We start from the raw sequence: 17,841 nt of genomic DNA on the forward strand, positions 1-17,841 counted from the left end.
TTGTTGGGTCAACAAGGAGAGATTGATGTCATATAATTAAAGGAACTGTGTCCCGATTTTTGAAGGCTCCTGGTGCTTCTCTTTGTTATTTGGACAGTGATAGATTAACTACATAACAGAATATTGATCATCTTTATATCTTTTTGGCAATTTGGAATTTTGCTAGTATGAACCCTGGTGTATTTGGGGATAAACAAAAGATTTTCAGTATTAAATATTGATTAAGGATACCAATTGGCAGCTGTATTCTAAATTGCTGACACACTGTAAACATCATTTCCTCTGCTTATCGCCAAATAAAACGACTTCCAATACTTGGCTTAGTGTAGACATGTATAATAATAAATATACTAGTCTGTGCTATCACATTTTCATACATTCTTGGGCCCCTGCACTGATTGTCCCTTTTCTTGCTGGGAACTGGTACACAAACCCTCTTCCCTTGTCTGTATTGTATCAGCGATGCCGCTGTTGGTTTGTGCTCATTGTTCTTTAATATGCTGTGTAACTTCTAATTGCAGTAACCCAACCAAAGGTATAATCATCAATCGACCCAATGGTTCAGATGTGTATGCAGGCGTGCTGAAAGACTACACCAAAGAGGTAGGATGCCTCAAGTTTGGACCACAATTTTCTTTCTGTAAATAGCAACAAGTATGACAGCTCAGGTGGAAAAAAAAACTAGTTGGAAATACTACTACTACAGATCCCCCAAGGGAGTCCTAGAGATCTACTTGGATTGATCTAGAAGCAGAGCATTTTGAAGGTTTTGCACCTCCAGCGTTCCAGACTATGCAGTCCTTTCCTGGTCACTTTGGTTTGAACACCAGACTTGGGTGTGCGGAAAGGAACTGCAGTTATTACAACCAGTGGCGTAGGGCCCACCCACATAGGGCTCAGGCCCACCCAACAGTACCATACGTTTAGTGGTAGCTGTGGAATCCCAAGCTTGACCAGCTGAAGACTTCCTCCAGATGGTAACGAAAACGCTACTGTCCACGATACCGGCACCTGCGTATATTCAGTTTTCAGCGCATGCCTGCTGCAGACTGCCAAGGTGGAAAGAAGTGTTTTCCCACCAGCTGAGCTATTGTTTGGGTGGTGGTTGGGGGGGGGGGGGGAGAACAATTGGTGCCCACCCACTTCTTCCCTAGGCCCACCCAAAATCTGTTGTCTGGCTACGCCCCTGATTACAACCAGGGGCGTAGCCAGACAACAGATTTTGGGTGGGCCTAGGCAAGAAGTGGGTGGGCACCAATTGTTCTCCCTTCCCCCCCCCCCCCCCCCCCAACAAAAAAAAATATCTCAGCTGTCAGAAAAATGCTTCTTTCCAACTTGGCAGTCTGCAGCATGCATGCGCTGAAAACTGAGCATGCGCAGGTGCCGGTATCGTGAAGAATAGCATTCTCGTTAGCATCAGGGGGAACTCTTCAGCTGGTGGAACTTGGGAACTAAACGTGTGCTACTGTTGTGTGGGCCTGTGCCCTAAGTGGGTGGGCCCTGGCCCACCCAGGCCCACCTGTGGCTACGCCACTGAAATTACAACTGGATAAACTGAGCTAGATATGAGTAGCATGACCTCCCAAAGGTTTGGGAGTTGCTGTTTGTCTTGATTCTACACTGACAATAATGGCATTGTGCCCGGCAGGAGTAATGAGTCCTGCTGATGACTGCAGGATAGTTGTGAGGTTAGCGATGCAGAATGTTGGTGGGCATTAGCACTGGAAGAAAGTCTTTTGATAAACAGCTGTGAATTATAGGAAGAAAGAAAAGGTGCTCCAGTTGGGAAGGTTGGCACATAATGAGGAGGATGATTGGATTCCTCTGGCACCTCCTTTTGTAACTCTACACATTAAAAGTAGGCCTCTGACTCTGCTCTGTTTAAGAATCTATGTTATTGGTGGGATAGACCCTGATTTTCTAGATACGAGATCCAGATGTGCTAAAACGGTTCATACTTTGCTGAAATCTACTCTTTAAGTTGGCCGCTCAAGATGAGATCACAGAATCTCCTTATGCCAGGTTGGTTTGGAGAAGCAGTTATGAGAGTAATGAGGTGAGAGACAGTTCAAATCTCACTAATCTCTTCTTGCGAAGCCCCCTTGCAGGGTTCCTGGACCACCCTGCTTCTTGTTGATGTGCTAGGACTGTAAACTGAGGGATCCCATTGGTTGTCTCGTCAACTCTTCCCTCCAAAGCAAAAGTTGCCATTTTCTTAGTTAGTCAAAACTAACATTTTGCCTGTTTTTCTTAGCCTTAGTGAATGCTTTCTCGTTTGTGTCTTTAGGACGTCACCCCAGAAATTTTCCTCGCTGTCCTGAGAGGTGATAAGGATGCAGTGAAAGGCAAAGGATCCGGCAAGGTGATACAGAGGTAACATCTGCTAACATATCCAAAAAATGCCCTTACAGTGCAGAACTCCCTCAGCAGAAGGGAGGGGAGGAAGGGGGCGGGGGTACTTGCGTTCAGTATGGGACCAGAGCTGACCTCTTTTGTTCTTTCTTCCCACTCACAGCGGCCCCAAAGATAACGTGTTTGTGTATTTCACCGATCACGGAGCTCCGGGAATCCTGGCTTTCCCCAACAGTGATGTAAGTGCCGTCTTCTTGCTGAAATCTTTCTGGCAACTGAGTTGCAGCTTGAGACATGAGGCAGGAAGGAGCATTTTAGTTTGGAGAGCTGCCAAATGTAGATCCCATGGTTTGGTCTGTTTAAGCAAATAATATTTTAGAGCTCTTGATATGATTTCCCCTTCTCAAGTAACTTAAGCGAATCAGCCCTTTTTACTAGGCTAACAGTACACCCTAGTTCAAGAACCTCAGTCAGGGAACTTTATAGGGATGGTAAATATTGTAAGATACAAACGTTCTGATGTACCAAGTTTTGCATAATTGAAGACCTCATCTAATCTTATAAAAAGAGCTGCCCTACCCAGATACTTTGCTGTTTTTTCTTTTAACTAATTTGAATTCTCCAGGCTGCTGCTAAGCATTGAGTGACTGGGAAAGGGAATTAAAGAGGTAACCTAGATAATCTTTAGCTGGAAGAAGTTTTGAAATGTATTGGATCAGAGGTTTTCTAGATAGGCCATATATAGTGAAAACGCAAGGGGAAATGGCGGAGCCTTGGAGAGCTACAATATCTTGATGCAACCATTAGCAAAAAGTCTAGAGAACTCGACGATCCAGTTCTTTATATATGCAGATATCATTACTATGGTATTGCCTATTGGCAACATAGGACAGGAATCTACTCTTTGTGGTTGTTTAAATGTAGTCGTTTCATGGGTTTCTGCATAAAACGTGAAGTTAATAAAGAGGAAACAAAGTTTTTATGGGTAGGTTCACCTTAACCTTTGAGTGATATGATGTTACAAGTTAATCATTTTTGGATAAAACTGGATAATCAGTTAGCTTTAGGAACTCAGGTTCATAAGGTGGTAAGGGGCTCTTTTCTGTTATTAAAGAAATTAAGAATTATTCGGAAATTTTTTGATGATTCAGGTTTTGATAGTTTCAAAACTGGGCTATCGCACAAAGTTGCTGAACTCTAAATTATGAAGAGTACAGAATGCAACAGCAAGAGTTACTTTTGCAGCAGACAAATGTTACTCCGTTTGCATCGGTTACCATTGGAGGCAAGATTTCAATTTACGGTATCACCTTTAACCTATCAAGCATTGTATGGTTCGACTCCTAAACATAGTAGATGACGGCAGAAAAGACCTGCACGGTTCATCCAGTCTGCCCAAGAAGATAAATTCATATGTGCTACTTTTTTATTTGTACTGTCCTCTTCAGTGCACAGACCGTATAAGTCTGGCCAGCCCTATCCCCGCCTCCCAACCACCAACCCCGCCTCCCAACCACCAGCTCTGGCACAGACCGTATAAGTCTGCCCAGCACTATCCCCACCTCCCAACTACCAGTCCCACCTCCCACCACCAGCTCTGGCAGAGACAGTATAAGTCTGGCCAGCCCTATCCCCGCCTCCCAACTACCAGTCCCGCCTCCCACCACCAGCTCTGGCACAGACCGTATAAGTCTGCTCAGCACTAGCCCCGCCTCCTGCTTATTTAGGTGGTGTTTTTCCAAATGATTTTATTTCTAGATCTACGAGAAATCGGTTTTTGAAAAATCCTCTTTGCCTTTACATTGCGAAATGAGGGAAATTTTAGCAATCTACTTTTTCTTATCAGGCTGCACAGTTTTCGAATTCTCTTCCTCCTTTTAAGAATTTGTGGTTCTCTTCAGTTTAGGAAAGTTCTTAAGACATTTACGCTCCTGTTCACTAAGCCGCGCTAATGCCGACAGAGCCCATTCAACGTGAATAAGCTCTGCCGGCATTAGCGCTGGGACAGCCACTAGCGCAGCTTAGTAAACAGACCCCTTATTTTTAACAAATTTTACTAATTTGTGGTAATGGTATATTTTTTTGAAAATTATTATATACTAGTAAAAAAGGCCCGTTTCTGTTTGTAAGGAAACGGGCGCTAGCAATGGTTTTTTTTTTTTTTTTGGTATCTGTAGAGTTGTTAGTAAAGTGTGTGTTTGAGTGTGTGTCACAGTGAGACACAGAGAGTGGAAAAGAGTGTGTGTGACACAGAGCTACAGTGTGCCAGAGTATGTGTCTGCGTGTGTGCATGACCCCCTCATTCTGTCAGATGTGCAGTTACCCCCACCTTTTGTTTTTGAAGTTCTGGGACCACAGGGGCGAGCAGTGAGTCTGAGTGTGTGTGTGTGAGAGAGTGTGTCTGTCTCTGTGTGTGTGTATTTGTGTGTGTGCATGACCCCTTCCTTCTGTCTGAGGTGCAGGGTAGTTCCCCCCCCCCCCCTTTGGTTTTTCAGTTCCTTTTCTTTTTTTTTTTAATCTCGTGATTGTGCTCTTTTTTTTTTTTTCCTGCCCTTTCTCTCCCATAAGTGTAAAATGGAAAACAAAAAAAGCAGATCGTGTAAAAGTGAAATGTAATTTATTTAAACAATATATCAATACTTATGTAAATACAGACAGCCCGACACAGGCCGTGTTTCGCCCAACTGGGCTGCTTCAGGGGCTATACAAGGGTCCTTTATTGCCAAATACTAGGCAGACGGAGCAAGTCCTGTCAATAGATATATGAAGAATTGGTTTGGAAAAAAAAACAGCTCGATCAGAGATTCCAATACATAGTAATCCGCTGACATAGAGCCAGTATCACAGTCACGTATCTCTGAAATCCCATAAGTGTACCTGCTGTTAGGAAAGTTGGTCCGTCTGCTAGGCTTCATGCAGCTTGCGTTATAGTCGACGTCCCCTGCTGATGCGCCGGAGGCTGTGTCTTCACCTTTGTTTTTGTTTTGTTAGTGCGGGTCCAGAGGGCTGTTCAGCTGCCTGCTGCTTGCTGAGGTGCCCTGCCCGGAGCCTGTGTGTTCACTTTTTTTTTTTTTTTTTGGTTAGTGCAGGACTGGAGTGCGATTCAGCTTCCTGCAGCTTGCAGTGTGGTCCAGGTCCCCTGCTGAGTTGCCCGGAGGCTCTCTCTTCACCCTTTTGGTTTTTTTTTTTTTTTTTTTGCTACTGTGGGTCTGGTGCCTTTTTTTTTTCTTTTTTTTTTTGCACATGCCAGCAGCCAGTTCCTGCATTCAGCTGTGTTTGTTGACGTCATTGAGTTCGATGCTGCCTAGCAGACCACCTCCGTGCTGAGGGAGCCACGGTCCCAAGCATTAGAACGTTGGAGGTGAGTTTTATTATATAGGAATTTGGTTTAAAATATTGTAATTCCTGATGTTAAGCTTTTGTCTGTTACCCGCAGTGAACTTTTGGTATTTTGCGGATTATAAGACTCTAGTAGTAGTAATAATAATAATAATGTCTAGACTATTTTGGTTGCCGCTGAAAAAGCGGTAAGATGTGCTTGAAGGTTAGACGTCTACTAGGGAAGGTGGTTTCTTGTGTTATGCCCCTTATTTGTGGAATCAGTTGCCATTGCATCTTCAAGAAGAAAGAACTTATCGATTATCTAAAACTAGACTAAAGTCTTTTTTTTTTTTAATATATTTTTGAGGAACTGAATTCCATCTGTCCCCAGGTTGGATGGCCTGCAGAAGATTGTCTTTGGGTGCTTGAATGTTGGATGTTTGTTCTTGGGATGAGTTGCTTTCCAGTTTGGATTTTAATTGTTGTAAACCACTTTGACTTGTTTGCAAAAAGGATGGTCTATTGAGTTATTTAAAACTAGTAAACTATTAATTTAAATTAAATAGCAAATATTTAACAATCAAGGTTTGTTTTTCACCTCTTTTTTATCTTTCTCTTTTTATGTTTAGCTGCTGGTTCTCTCTTGAGCCTTTCATTTGTAAACCACTTTGCTGCTGTTTGCGAAGGGCAGTGTATCACGTATTTGTAAATCAAATTAAATTCCCTGGGGATCTTGCATAATAGTAACCTTGGGTCTTGTCTTCCAGCCCCGTTCTGTGACTCTGTCCTTCAGGTGCACTTGCTGAGCAGATGTGCCCTACATTTGTCGTACAAATCTTGAGTGATAGGAGGGGCTTTGTAAACTGGGTTGGTTGCAACATCTGGACAGGAGTTTTCTTTAAATCCTTTCTTTTTATAGGTGAGCAGAAGATGTCTATGCTGTCCCGACTGCTCAACCTTTCCAAGTCCTTGTGAAGTTATTGAGTTTGCACCTCACATGCTATATATATTGAGATCATTGCCGGCCAATGTTTAGCTGATTCCTCAGTCCCCCTTGCCTGGAAAGGGCTGGTTAAGAATGGATTCTTAGTTGCAGAAGGCAGTAACCCTTATTCCAGTACTTCGTACTATTTTTGTGCTCATTCTTTCTACCCAGTGTAATTTTGGAGGAACATCTGTATACGTCAATTTGAAGACCCCTGAGGAAGAAGGCCTTTTTGGCCGAAACACGGACCGTGTAGGGTCCTAATAAAACTAATTTGGTTCTCTTACTATTCGCGGTCTCCAGTCTGGTCCTTTTGGTTTCTTCCGCTCTTCTTGTGGTTGCTTAAAAACACAAGAGACCAGAATTATGGCTCCAGAACTCTGTGGAAAGCAAAAGCCAGATGCTGTTGTACAGTAACACTTCAGACTTCAGTCTCAATTCACCTAGATGGAGGAGGCTGGAAAGGAGACCACAGCAGACGTTATATTCAGGAAGGCTAGTGAATATATTAGAAAACAAGGGGCCCTTTTACTAAGCCGCGTAGGCGCCTGTGCGTGTCCAACATGCGCCAATTCGGAACTACCACCCAGCTACCGCGTGGCCCGGGTAGTAATTTCATTTTTTTAACGTGCGCCCACTGTGCGTGCTGGAAACGTTTTCAGCGTGCAGTGCTAACCGGTCGATAAGCAGCATTGTACGCATGCTGACGATTACCGCCCAGTTGATGCGTGAGACCTTACCGCTAAGTGAATGGGTGGCGGTAAGGACTCGGACCCAAAATGGACGCGCGCCAATTTTCATTTCGCCGCACGTCCATTTTTGCAGGCCTTTTTTTTGCAGGTGTACTGAAAAATGAACCTGCGCACGTCCAATACACGTGTCTGCACCAGCACAGGCCACTTTTCAGTGCACCTTAGTTAAAAGGACCCCTAAAACATTATTCAGAGTTTGAGCAGAGACTAGGTGACAACCGTATCAATTCTTGTATACCGCTAATATCCCCTTTCCAGGGTTCAGTGCGGTTTACATTCTAGGTGAGACAGAAGCGGATAATGTTAGTGTAATGCATGAGACACTGTAAGGAGACACGTAGAATTAATCCAGCTCCAAAGTGCTGAATGCATTATCGGCCTCACTGCATTATGGCATCATCATCCCACTAATTATGTGTTAAGTCACTCAGGTCCCTGATGCTCAAAACTCCAGCGCTTTCAGTACAGTGCTGGAAAAATACCACCACAACAGTACTGCGACACGGCTCCCTAATGCTGAATGTTAATGACATGCAAATTTAGACTTGCTGTTAGCGTTGAGCATAAGGGAGTCCAGGGGGAGAATTGTACCTGGCTCATGCACTCCGGAGTAGTATGTTAAGTATAGCTCTTGAGCGCATGCCCAGAACGCCAGAGGAGGAAGAAGTGCCGGTTGCCCAGCGTCCGGTACGGAGGGAGAGCGAAGGATGAGCAATGTCCACCTGCAAGAAACAAGCAGCAACACGTCTCGGCAGCAAAGACCACAAAAAGGCAGAGACCCAAAGGGGCAGCAAAACCTAAGCGATAGAACTGGAAACTCCTAACCTCAACTGCTCTTTCCATCTACGAGTGAAAGCTGACTTTTTGGTCGCTTCCTACAGTCTTGGAGCTCAATTAGTGCTGATAATTGTTAATATTCAGTTAGCGGCTAGCCCAGTCATGACATAGCTGGTTAGCGCCAATATTCGTCGGCTGATTGGCTAAGTTTAGTGACCAATTAGACCTGCATAAATAGCAGGTCTGTTTTTCCACTATAACTTAGCTGGTCTGCTGATGGAATATCAGCTTAACCGGCTGAGTTCATAGGAAGGGCGTATGTAGCTAGGGTGGGCCACGGGGGCATGGGCCCCCATAGATTTAGTCCAGGCCCCCTCCACTTTCAACCTCCCCCCGCCACCATCGCAAGGTACCTTTGGTGGCGGGGGTCCCCAACCCCCGCCAGCCTTAGTGTTCTTCAGCGCCGGTCTCCGGCGCGTTCGCTCACTTCACTGATCTGTGCTGTGAGTACTGACTTCCTTGGGGGGGGGGGGGGGTCGGAAGTGGTAGGGGGGGAGGCGGGCTAAAATGTGCCCCCCTCCTGCCCAGGTCTGGTTAAACTCCTGGTTCATAGCGGCCAAAATAAACCCGGAAACTCAATGCTAGTCGCTGGATATGGTCCGGCAGTGAATTTCCAGGTTTGCCAATGACCACGGAAGTTAGCCAGGCTGCCTCTTACAGTCTGAATATCAGCCCTCTAATATATAAGTGCAGTGCTATGTTGTCGTTTCCCCCCCCCCCCCCCCCCCCCACACACACACACTTAGTGATCAAAACCAAGCTAGGAATGAATACAAATCTCTCTATATAAAAGGCAAAACCAACGTTCTATGAAGCCTCCAGCCGGAAGTGTGAAGGGGGCGAGATATCCGGTTTCCCTATGAGTGTCTGCCCCGCCCTCTCTGTAACACAGTCAGTGAAGGAAAACAGCAGAACACGAAATCAAATCGCTGGCTCTGTAACAGTGAAGGACTCAGAGGGGGGAGGGGAGAGAGGCCAGAGGGCAGGGACACACACACTCCCACATGCACACAGAAGAAAACATTGCTAGCCCCCGTTTCATTTGCATCAGAAACGGGGCTTTTTTTATTAGTTATAGATAATATTTAAAAAACAGAGCTAGGCTGGAATGCACAGGACACCATCCCACTGATATATAATTCTGGATCTTAATATGGTGCTAGAGATTGAGAAGAAATAACGTATTTTGTATCTGATTTTCAAAGCTTCTTATAGGTTTTTTTCCTCAGACAGAGCAGGTCAGTTAAGAGTCTGAGAGCTGTCGAGGAAGGACATGAGTCCTGGTGCACTCTCAACTCTAACATGTAGGTGCGGCTAGTTTTACGTGTAATTTTTAAACTTTGATCTGATTTGCGTCTTACAGTGCTGCTCAGCCTGGTCCTTGTAGACCATTTGACCAGTACAATTTTCAGGATATCCAACATGAATATGCACGAGATATATATTTGCTTTTGTGGATATCCTAAAACCACGCTGGATGGGTGGTTTCCGTGGACCAGAATGAAAATGACTTGAGGCCTAGTACGTAGCCCTAACCGTCCCTACGCTCCACTCCGTCCTAAACATTGTTTGATGTGGCCGAAATGAATTTTCCACCGTCAGTGGGTGGACGTTCTCTGACCAGAGTTGGACAGCGAGTGAACCTACCCTTGGCCGGTGCTTCTGACTGTTCATATCTTTCTTGTAAGACAGACATCTTGCTCTCTAGAAGTGCTCTGCTACAGTAATGGTCAGAAAAGTCCAGTTTTCCCATAAACTACTACTACTATTTAGCATTTCTATAGCGCTACAAGGCGTACGCAGCGCTGCACAAACATAGAAGAAAGACAGTCCCTGCTCAAAGAGATTACAATCTAATAGACAAAAAATAAAGTAAGCAAATCAAATCAATTAATGTGTACAGGAAGGAGGAGAGGAGGGTAGGTGGAGGCGAGTGGTTACGAGTCAAAAGCAATGTTAAAGAGGTGGGCTTTCAGTCTAGATTTAAAGGTGGCCAAGGATGGGGTAAGACGTAGGGGCTCAGGAAGTTTATTCCAGGCGTAGGGTGACGCCTGGAATAAACTTCCTGAGCCCCTAAAGAGGAATTGGATTAAATGTGCTGCCTTCCAGGTCTTTGTTGCTCTGTAGTAATGGAAGGATGATCTGTGACAGTTAAATATTTTCTTGTGTTTGACAGCTCCATGTGAAGGACCTAAATGAAACCATCTATTATATGTATCAGCACAAGAGGTACAACAAGGTAAGGGGACTGGGTATATGGGTGGATTATTTTCTGCAGTCTACCCTGCAAAGGCAGCAACGTTAAACCAAGTAATTTTTATTGAGGCCTTGAGTCTGGGGGGAAATATACTCCCTAGTACAACTGTTTTTTGTACATCTGTGTGTCTTCAGAGGGTGGAGCAAAATATTCACACATGCTTAGAATTACCTTTCTCGTTTGGAAGTTTCAGGAAATGAAAACCTGGGGTAAAAGTTAAGTTGTTTTTTTTTTTTAGTTACATTTGTACCCCGCGCTTTCCCACTCATGGCAGGCTCAATGCGGCAGGCAATGGAGGGTTAAGTGACTTGCCCAAAGTCACAAGGAGCTGCCTGTGCCGGGAATCGAACTCAGTTCCCCAGGACCAAAGTCCACCACCCTAACCACTAGGCCACTCCTAGAGTTTGCTGCTGCTGCTGCCGTTCTTTGCGCAGTCCTCAAAAGCCTGGCCATGAATGTTTAGCCATGCCGTGAGGACACACGCTTCAGTGGATGCCAGGACTCCTATCAGCTGTGGTTTATTCGGATTTTGCTCACACCTTTTTCACTAGGTATACACTGGGTATTTCCCTGTCCCTGGAGGGCTCACAGTCTACCCCCCCCCCCCCCCCCCCGTTTACTAAGCCGCGCTAGAGGCTAATACTGACACAACCCATTCGCTTTGAATGGGTTGTGTCGGCACCGCTGCATGGCAGCCAATAGCACAGCTTAGTAAACGGGGGAGGTGTGGCTGGTGTAACCGTGGGCCACAGCCACGTTATGCTGGCATTCTGTGAAAGAATCTGGGTGCCCATTTGCTGCTGTGGAATAGGCCGTCACCGCACAGCCAGCAGGTGCCTAAAAGGAGGTGCCTACTTGCAAAATGGCCCCTAAGTTCACCTTCCTTCCTTTTGTCATGACATGTGGGAACGAATTCACTGCTGCCCTAGCAAAGGGCACTCTTAACCTTTCAGATCCAGCAATGTAAACAGACCAGTTGTTTCTTCACTTCTGTGTTTGACGTACATTCACTTGAAGAGTATTTCCCAACTGTGCACGGTGATACACATACTGTTCCCCACCCTACAAAGGAGGAATTAATGTTCATTTTCCTGGGTCGGTCGATTGCCCAGCAGTAGTGCTAGCTTTGTGGGAATTTTTGGGTTAAAGTTTTGAGTAGAGAGATGTGATAGCTGTGTTGGTCCACTTTTAAAGGTAATCAATAGAAATAGAAAAAAAAAAAAGTATTAAGTTAGTCCAATAAAAAAAAGGTATCATCTTATTTTCTTTTCCAGGTTTTATTTTAATTAGCTTTCGAAAGTAGTTTCGAATCTGTTCCCTGCTTCTTCGGCACAAACCGTGGTTCTCTCCAGAACGCAGTGAAAGTCTGGCTGTGTACCGGCTGGAGCTCCCCAGAGGGCTTGAATATCCAGCATCCCAGCCTGAAGAAGCAGGGAACAGATTCAAAACTTTAAATCTGTTCCCTGCTTCTTCGGGCTGGGATGCTGGATAGAAGACATTCAGGCCCTCTGGGGAGCTCCAGCCATTACACAGAGTCAGACTTGCATTGCATTCTGGAGAGAACCACGGTTTGTCCTATGGTGGCTGAGCTAAGCAGAGAGAGAGAGGGAGTAGAAATGGGTTAAAAAGTCCCAGTAGCTGTGAATTATAGAATTATTGTCACGGTTGGTATTTCAGCAGATTCCAACTCATTTTCCTCTGATTTTTGGAGCTTGGTAGGGGCTAGAATGAAACACAGACTGCAAAGGTGATCCAAGGAATGAACAGCAACCAGGAGTTTGCCAAAGCAAAGTTTATTGAAGAGGGAACCAACTTAGCCAGGTTTTGGCCTCACCTTCATCAGGGGTCTATAAACATATATTAATATGAAAACAATTAAAAACGTACTATACAAACTAATATAAAAAATATACATTAACATAAAATTATATAAACATATTACCACCAGATTCTTCAGAACAAAACTTAAAAGGTTCGCTTTCCACAGAAAAACTCCTCATCCTGTAAAAATTAAACAGTATGAATCAAAATGATACAGGTAAATATTATAGAGGTGAAAGTTTCATTCAAAACCAGTCATCTGTAAGCAGGAAGTTATTTCTATACATGATTTTTTGTTTCTCCTATGGTTACCGCATAAAGGGGACCTTTTACTAAACTGTGGTAAAAAGTGCCCTGGGGTAGCGGTGGGGGAGGGGGCTATTTTTCCCGTGTGCTGTGGCCCTTTTTACCGCAGCATATAAAAAAGGCTGAACATAGCCATGCAAGGGGGAGCACTTACTGCTAGCGTGTAAAATAAGTTTATCTTGTTGGGCAGACTGGATGGACCGTACAGGTCTTTATCTGCCGTCATTTACTATGTTACTATCCTGCTTATTTTCGAAGGAGAAGGGCGGCCATCTTCCGACACAAATCGGGAGATGGCCGGCCTTCTCCTAAGCCCAGCCAAATCGGTATAATCGAAAGCCGATTTTGGCCAGCTTCAACTGCTTTCTGTCGCAGGGTCGGCCAAAGTTCAAGGGGGCGTGTCAGCAGTGTATCGAAGGCGGGACAGGGGCGTGGTTGAGATGGCCGGCCTCGGCCGATAAGGGAAAAAAGAAGGCCAGCTCTGATGAGCATTTGGCCGACTTTACTTGGTCCTTTTTTGTTCACGACTAAGCCTTGAAAAGGTGCCCGAACTGACCAGATGACAACCGGAGGGAATCGAGGATCACCTCCCTTTACTCTCCCAGTGGTCACCAATCCCCTCCCACCCAAAAAAAAAAAAATTTAACCATTTTTTTCCAGCCTCTATGCCAGCCTCAAATGTCATACCCAGCTCCATCACAGCACTATGCAGGTCCCTGGAGCAGTTTTAGTGGGTACTGCAGTGCACTTCAGGCAGGCGGACCCAGGCCCATTCCCCCCACCCCACATGTTACACTTGTGCTGGTAAATGTGAGCCCTCCAAAACCCACCCGAAACCCACTGTACCCACATGTAGGTGCCCCCCTTCACCCGTAAGGGCTATGGTAGTGGTGTACAGTTGTGGGGAGTGGCTTTGGGAGGGTGTTGTGGGGCTCAGCACCCAAGGTAAGGGAGCTATGCACCTGGGATCAATTTGTGAAGTCCACTGCAGTGCCCCCTAGGGTGCCCGGTTGGTGTCCTGGCATGTGAGGGAGACCAGTGCACTACAAATGCTGGCTCCTCCCACGACCAAATGGCTTGGATTTGGCCGGGTTTTGATTGGCCGTCATTAGTTTCCATTATCGGCGAAAACCAATGGCGGCGATCTCTAAAGCCGGCCCAAATGTTGAGATTTGGCTGGCCCCAACCGTATTATCGAAACGAAAGATGGCCGGCCATCTAGTTTCGATAATATGGTCGGGTACGCCGCTTTATGGGGCCGGGCCGTCATTAGAGATGGCTGCCCTTATAGATGGGCGGCCCCGTTCGATTATGCCCCTCTGTGTTTCCCTTTGAGATGGCAGTAAAGGCTCCCACACTAACCTGGCAGTATCCGGTTAGCTGCAGCGCTGACCGATTACCACCGGGTTAGCGCCGCGCTAAAAAACACAGCCTTATTTTCCCCAGCGCGGGAAATGGCTACTCACTGGGGCTGGAACTACCGCCAGTGCCCTTGGGCTGGCGGTAGCTGTAGATTAGCATGCGGTAATCCCGCGTTGGGCTTACCGCCGCTTTGTAAAAGGCTCCCAAAGATAGGACTGTGTTTTATGCGGTTCCCCTGGCACTTTAAGTTTCAGAATATTAGCACTTAACCGGCCAAATAATGACTCTGCCCCCGGAACACTCCCAAAAACCTACTTGGGGAAGGGGAGTAAAATGGTGACACTTCATTTATGTCTGTGGGTCCATCATCCTTGGTAATGGATAGGTAGCCGACAGCCTTGCACACACACCTCTGAACTGTTGTAGCCCTTAGGGAAGGGGTCTGTAGCAAGGAGGTTAGCATCAGTAACTCTGGAGTGGGTCTTGAAGGCAGTTAATTCTTGTATTAAGCCATTGAGGAGATGGTGGTAAAGAGAGACAGAACTTGGTTTTTTTTAATTCTTCAGATGGTGTTTTATATCGAAGCCTGTGAATCCGGGTCCATGATGAACCACTTGCCTGACAATATCAATGGTAAGTTCAGAATGAGCTCGTTGGCTGGAGATTTATTTGCCTTTTTCGGACATGGGAAGAAAGCCCAGTGGGGTACACCTCGTAGATCAAGGCATAAGTACATAAGCATTGCCATACTGGGAAAGACCAAAGGTCCATCGAGCCCAGCATCCTGGTTCCAACAGTGGCCAATCCAGGTCACAAATACCGAGCAAGATCCCAAAAATGTACAAAAACATTTTATACTGCTTATCCCAGAAATAGTGGATTTTCCCCAAGTCCATCTAATAACGGTCTATGGACTTTTCCTTTAGGAAGCTGTCCAAACCTTTTTTAAACTCCGCTAAGCTAACCGCCTTTACCACATTCTCTGGCAGCGAATTCCAGAGTTTAATTACACGTTGAGTGAAGAAAACTTTTCTCTGATTCGTTTTAAATTTACTACATTGTAGCTTCATCGCATGCCCCCTAGTCCTAGTATTTTTGGAAAGCGTGAACAGAGGCTTCACATCTACCTGTTCAACTCCACTCGTTATTTTATAGACCTCTATCTTATCTCCCCTCAGCCTTCTTTTCTCCAAGCTGAAGAGCCCTAGCCACTTCCTCATTCTAGAGAGATCAACCTTGCAGAATGTAGCAGGGAGAGCTCTACCCCTGCATCTGTGCACTCGGGGAGCGAGCGAACGTTGTTTGAAAGGATATGCATTTTCAGTTAAAGCTGCGCTTTAATGTGGGTGACTCCACTTCCACCCCCCACCCCCAGCAAGATGTGCACCTGTGATCTTGTACTATTACATGTTGTATGTTTAGGATGTTAAAGTGCCAGGAAGTAACATTTCCCCTTTGGTAGAGCTATTGGGGTGGGTGAGATCCACCAGAGGTCACTAAGCAACTTAGGAGAGGGGGAAATCGATACAGATCCTGGAAAGTATTGCAAAACTGATGGTTGTGGAGCAGTAGGTTTAAATAAAATGATTTGTTTGAAAATTGATTGCAAGCAATGTGTGTGTTCATTAGATATTCCTCCTTTCCAAGGGTAAGGCGAGAGACAGATTATGTAAACTGAAATACGTTTAGCTCCTGAGAGATTCAAAGAACTTTTAAGCACCAGAGGATGCAGCTGGAATAGAGCTCGGAGTACTCTGCATATCTTTAAAATCCAGGATCTGTATCGATTAACTTGTGTTGGTGGGGTGGAGGGGAGTGAGCTTCAGTCCCCCTAATTCTCCCTTCACACCCCAAAAAAGAAAAAATTCCCTGGTGGCCCAGTGGGCTGCATACCCTCCCCCCCCCCCCAAACTTGTGGTCTACTGGCCCCCTCCCCCCCATTCCGTACCTTCCTGATGGAGGAGGGAGTAGCACACTTCCAGCGCTGTCTTCACTACCTTATAAGGGAGTTTCTTCCTTATAGGGTAGGGAAGCCCTGCCCTGTGCATCACAAGATGCACTGGGCAGGGCAGAGCACTGCCATTTTGAAGGCAGCACTGGAAGAGGAGGGAGTGTGGTACTCCCTTCTCTCCAGGGCCACTGAGAGCCGGGCCAAGGCTGCCCCCGGGGCCCCATCGCCGCCCCCCCTCCCAATCACCTCTCAGGCCACCCGGCGCCACAGTCCCCGGTCTCACCCGCCCGCCCTCAGCTCTGTCGACCGTCTGCCACTGGGCCCCGCATTCAAATCGGCAGCACCGCAGCCTCACCTCCCTGTGAAGCAGCAGATCGCCTCCCTTCGGGCCTTCCCTCCCTGTATCCCGCCCTTTCAAATCGGCAGCGCTGCTTCCTCACCTCCTTGTGAAAGCGGCAGATCGCCTCCCTTCGGGCCTTGCCTCCCTGTGTCCCGCCCTCCCACCCACCCACCCATCCCCTAGCATCCGTCCAAAGTGTGCAACCCCAGTCTCCCCTTCCCGCCCCCCCAAAACAAGTTTGCATACGGCCGTCTTCGTTACATTGCACTTTTAAGATTCATGGGTGGATTACTACTACTACTACTTATCATTTCTATAGCGCTACTAGACATACACAGCGCTGTACACTTGAATATGAAGAGACAGTCCCTGGTCCACAGAGCTTACAATCTAATCAGGACAGACAAAGAGGACAAGTAAGGGATAAGGGAATTACTAGGGTGAGAAGATAAACATACAAGGGTACTAATACAAGTGAATAGGGGTTAGGATAAATATCATATCCATTCCCTCAAGTAAAGTGATAATTTAACCCCCTACCTCCACCTTGACCTGCGGCATGCTTCAATAAAGGATTTCACAGGTTTTGATATCCCTCCCCTCCATCCTCATGTTCTAGCACTTAACCGTACTGTCTGTCTAGTGAGGGTGATGAGACAGATTTTTTTACCCCCAGTTATAACCATCTTTGCTAGAAGAAAGACTTTCTATTCTGTTGTGATTGCTCTTCCAGTATATTCAACGACTGCGGCGAACCCCCACGAATCGTCCTATGCCTGTTACTATGATGAAAAGAGAGATACTTACCTGGGAGACCTGTACAGCGTGACGTGGATGGAAGATTCAGATGCGGTAAGGACCTGGTTTGCAGATCCCTGGGGTTTCTGGGTGGTCACCAAGCCATTTCACTTGGCAATCCAGCACTGAGAGATGCAGCCTTCTGGGGCCATTGTCTGTAAGCTCTTTGGGGCATGGACCTATTGAACTATGTGCAAATTGGTTGTAAAAGCCTGTATAAAAGGGTAAAGAAGTTAGAGCCCAGCTGCAAACAGGGTAGATTAAACAGTAGGTGAAATTTCAAAGCCATTGATGCATGTAAACCAGGTTTCTGAAAACTGCTCTCCCTCGGTGCTTGCTTGCATTGAAGATATATTTCTGGGGGTGTGTTTTTTTCTATTTATGCTTCATTCCCTGCAGGAAGACTAGATGCAGGTTTATTTATTTTATTTACTTTAAAATTTATGTTTAAATCTCTTTATTATTATTATTATACATTTTATACAAGCATATCGCTTGCAAAAGAAAAATTCCACTATGGTAATAATTCTAAGGGAAATTATCTGTACACAGATTAAATAATTCTATAGTTTCATATAAGTCCACTACCAGAGTCCAATAGTCCTATAAAGGAGAGAAAGGAAAATAATCTTTACATCAAATCGAGTTTCTGACGGGTTTCTATTCGTTTTTTTCTTATATATGAGCTCTTCTAGCTGTTATAAAGGAGGACAATTGGTCAGGATCAAATTATACATATTTCACTGACTGGTAGGAAAT

At 45.7% G+C, this 17,841-nt stretch overlaps 1 protein-coding gene across 2 annotated transcripts in view; it reads left to right on the top strand.

The window, feature by feature from the left end:
* Positions 1-17,841, top strand: part of LGMN (legumain) — an 89,292-nt gene that overhangs the window by 43,215 nt on the left and 28,236 nt on the right. For both annotated transcript variants that reach the window (XM_030214433.1, XM_030214432.1), the window contains exons 4-9: positions 522-603; positions 2,288-2,373; positions 2,516-2,591; positions 10,424-10,486; positions 14,560-14,626; positions 17,018-17,136. In XM_030214433.1, coding sequence (XP_030070293.1) covers positions 522-603; positions 2,288-2,373; positions 2,516-2,591; positions 10,424-10,486; positions 14,560-14,626; positions 17,018-17,136 — 493 coding nt within the window. The remainder of the gene's footprint in view (positions 1-521; positions 604-2,287; positions 2,374-2,515; positions 2,592-10,423; positions 10,487-14,559; positions 14,627-17,017; positions 17,137-17,841) is intronic.

Source organism: Microcaecilia unicolor, chromosome 9, assembly GCF_901765095.1.
Source record: "Microcaecilia unicolor chromosome 9, aMicUni1.1, whole genome shotgun sequence".
Taxonomy (NCBI): Eukaryota; Metazoa; Chordata; class Amphibia; order Gymnophiona; family Siphonopidae; genus Microcaecilia; species Microcaecilia unicolor.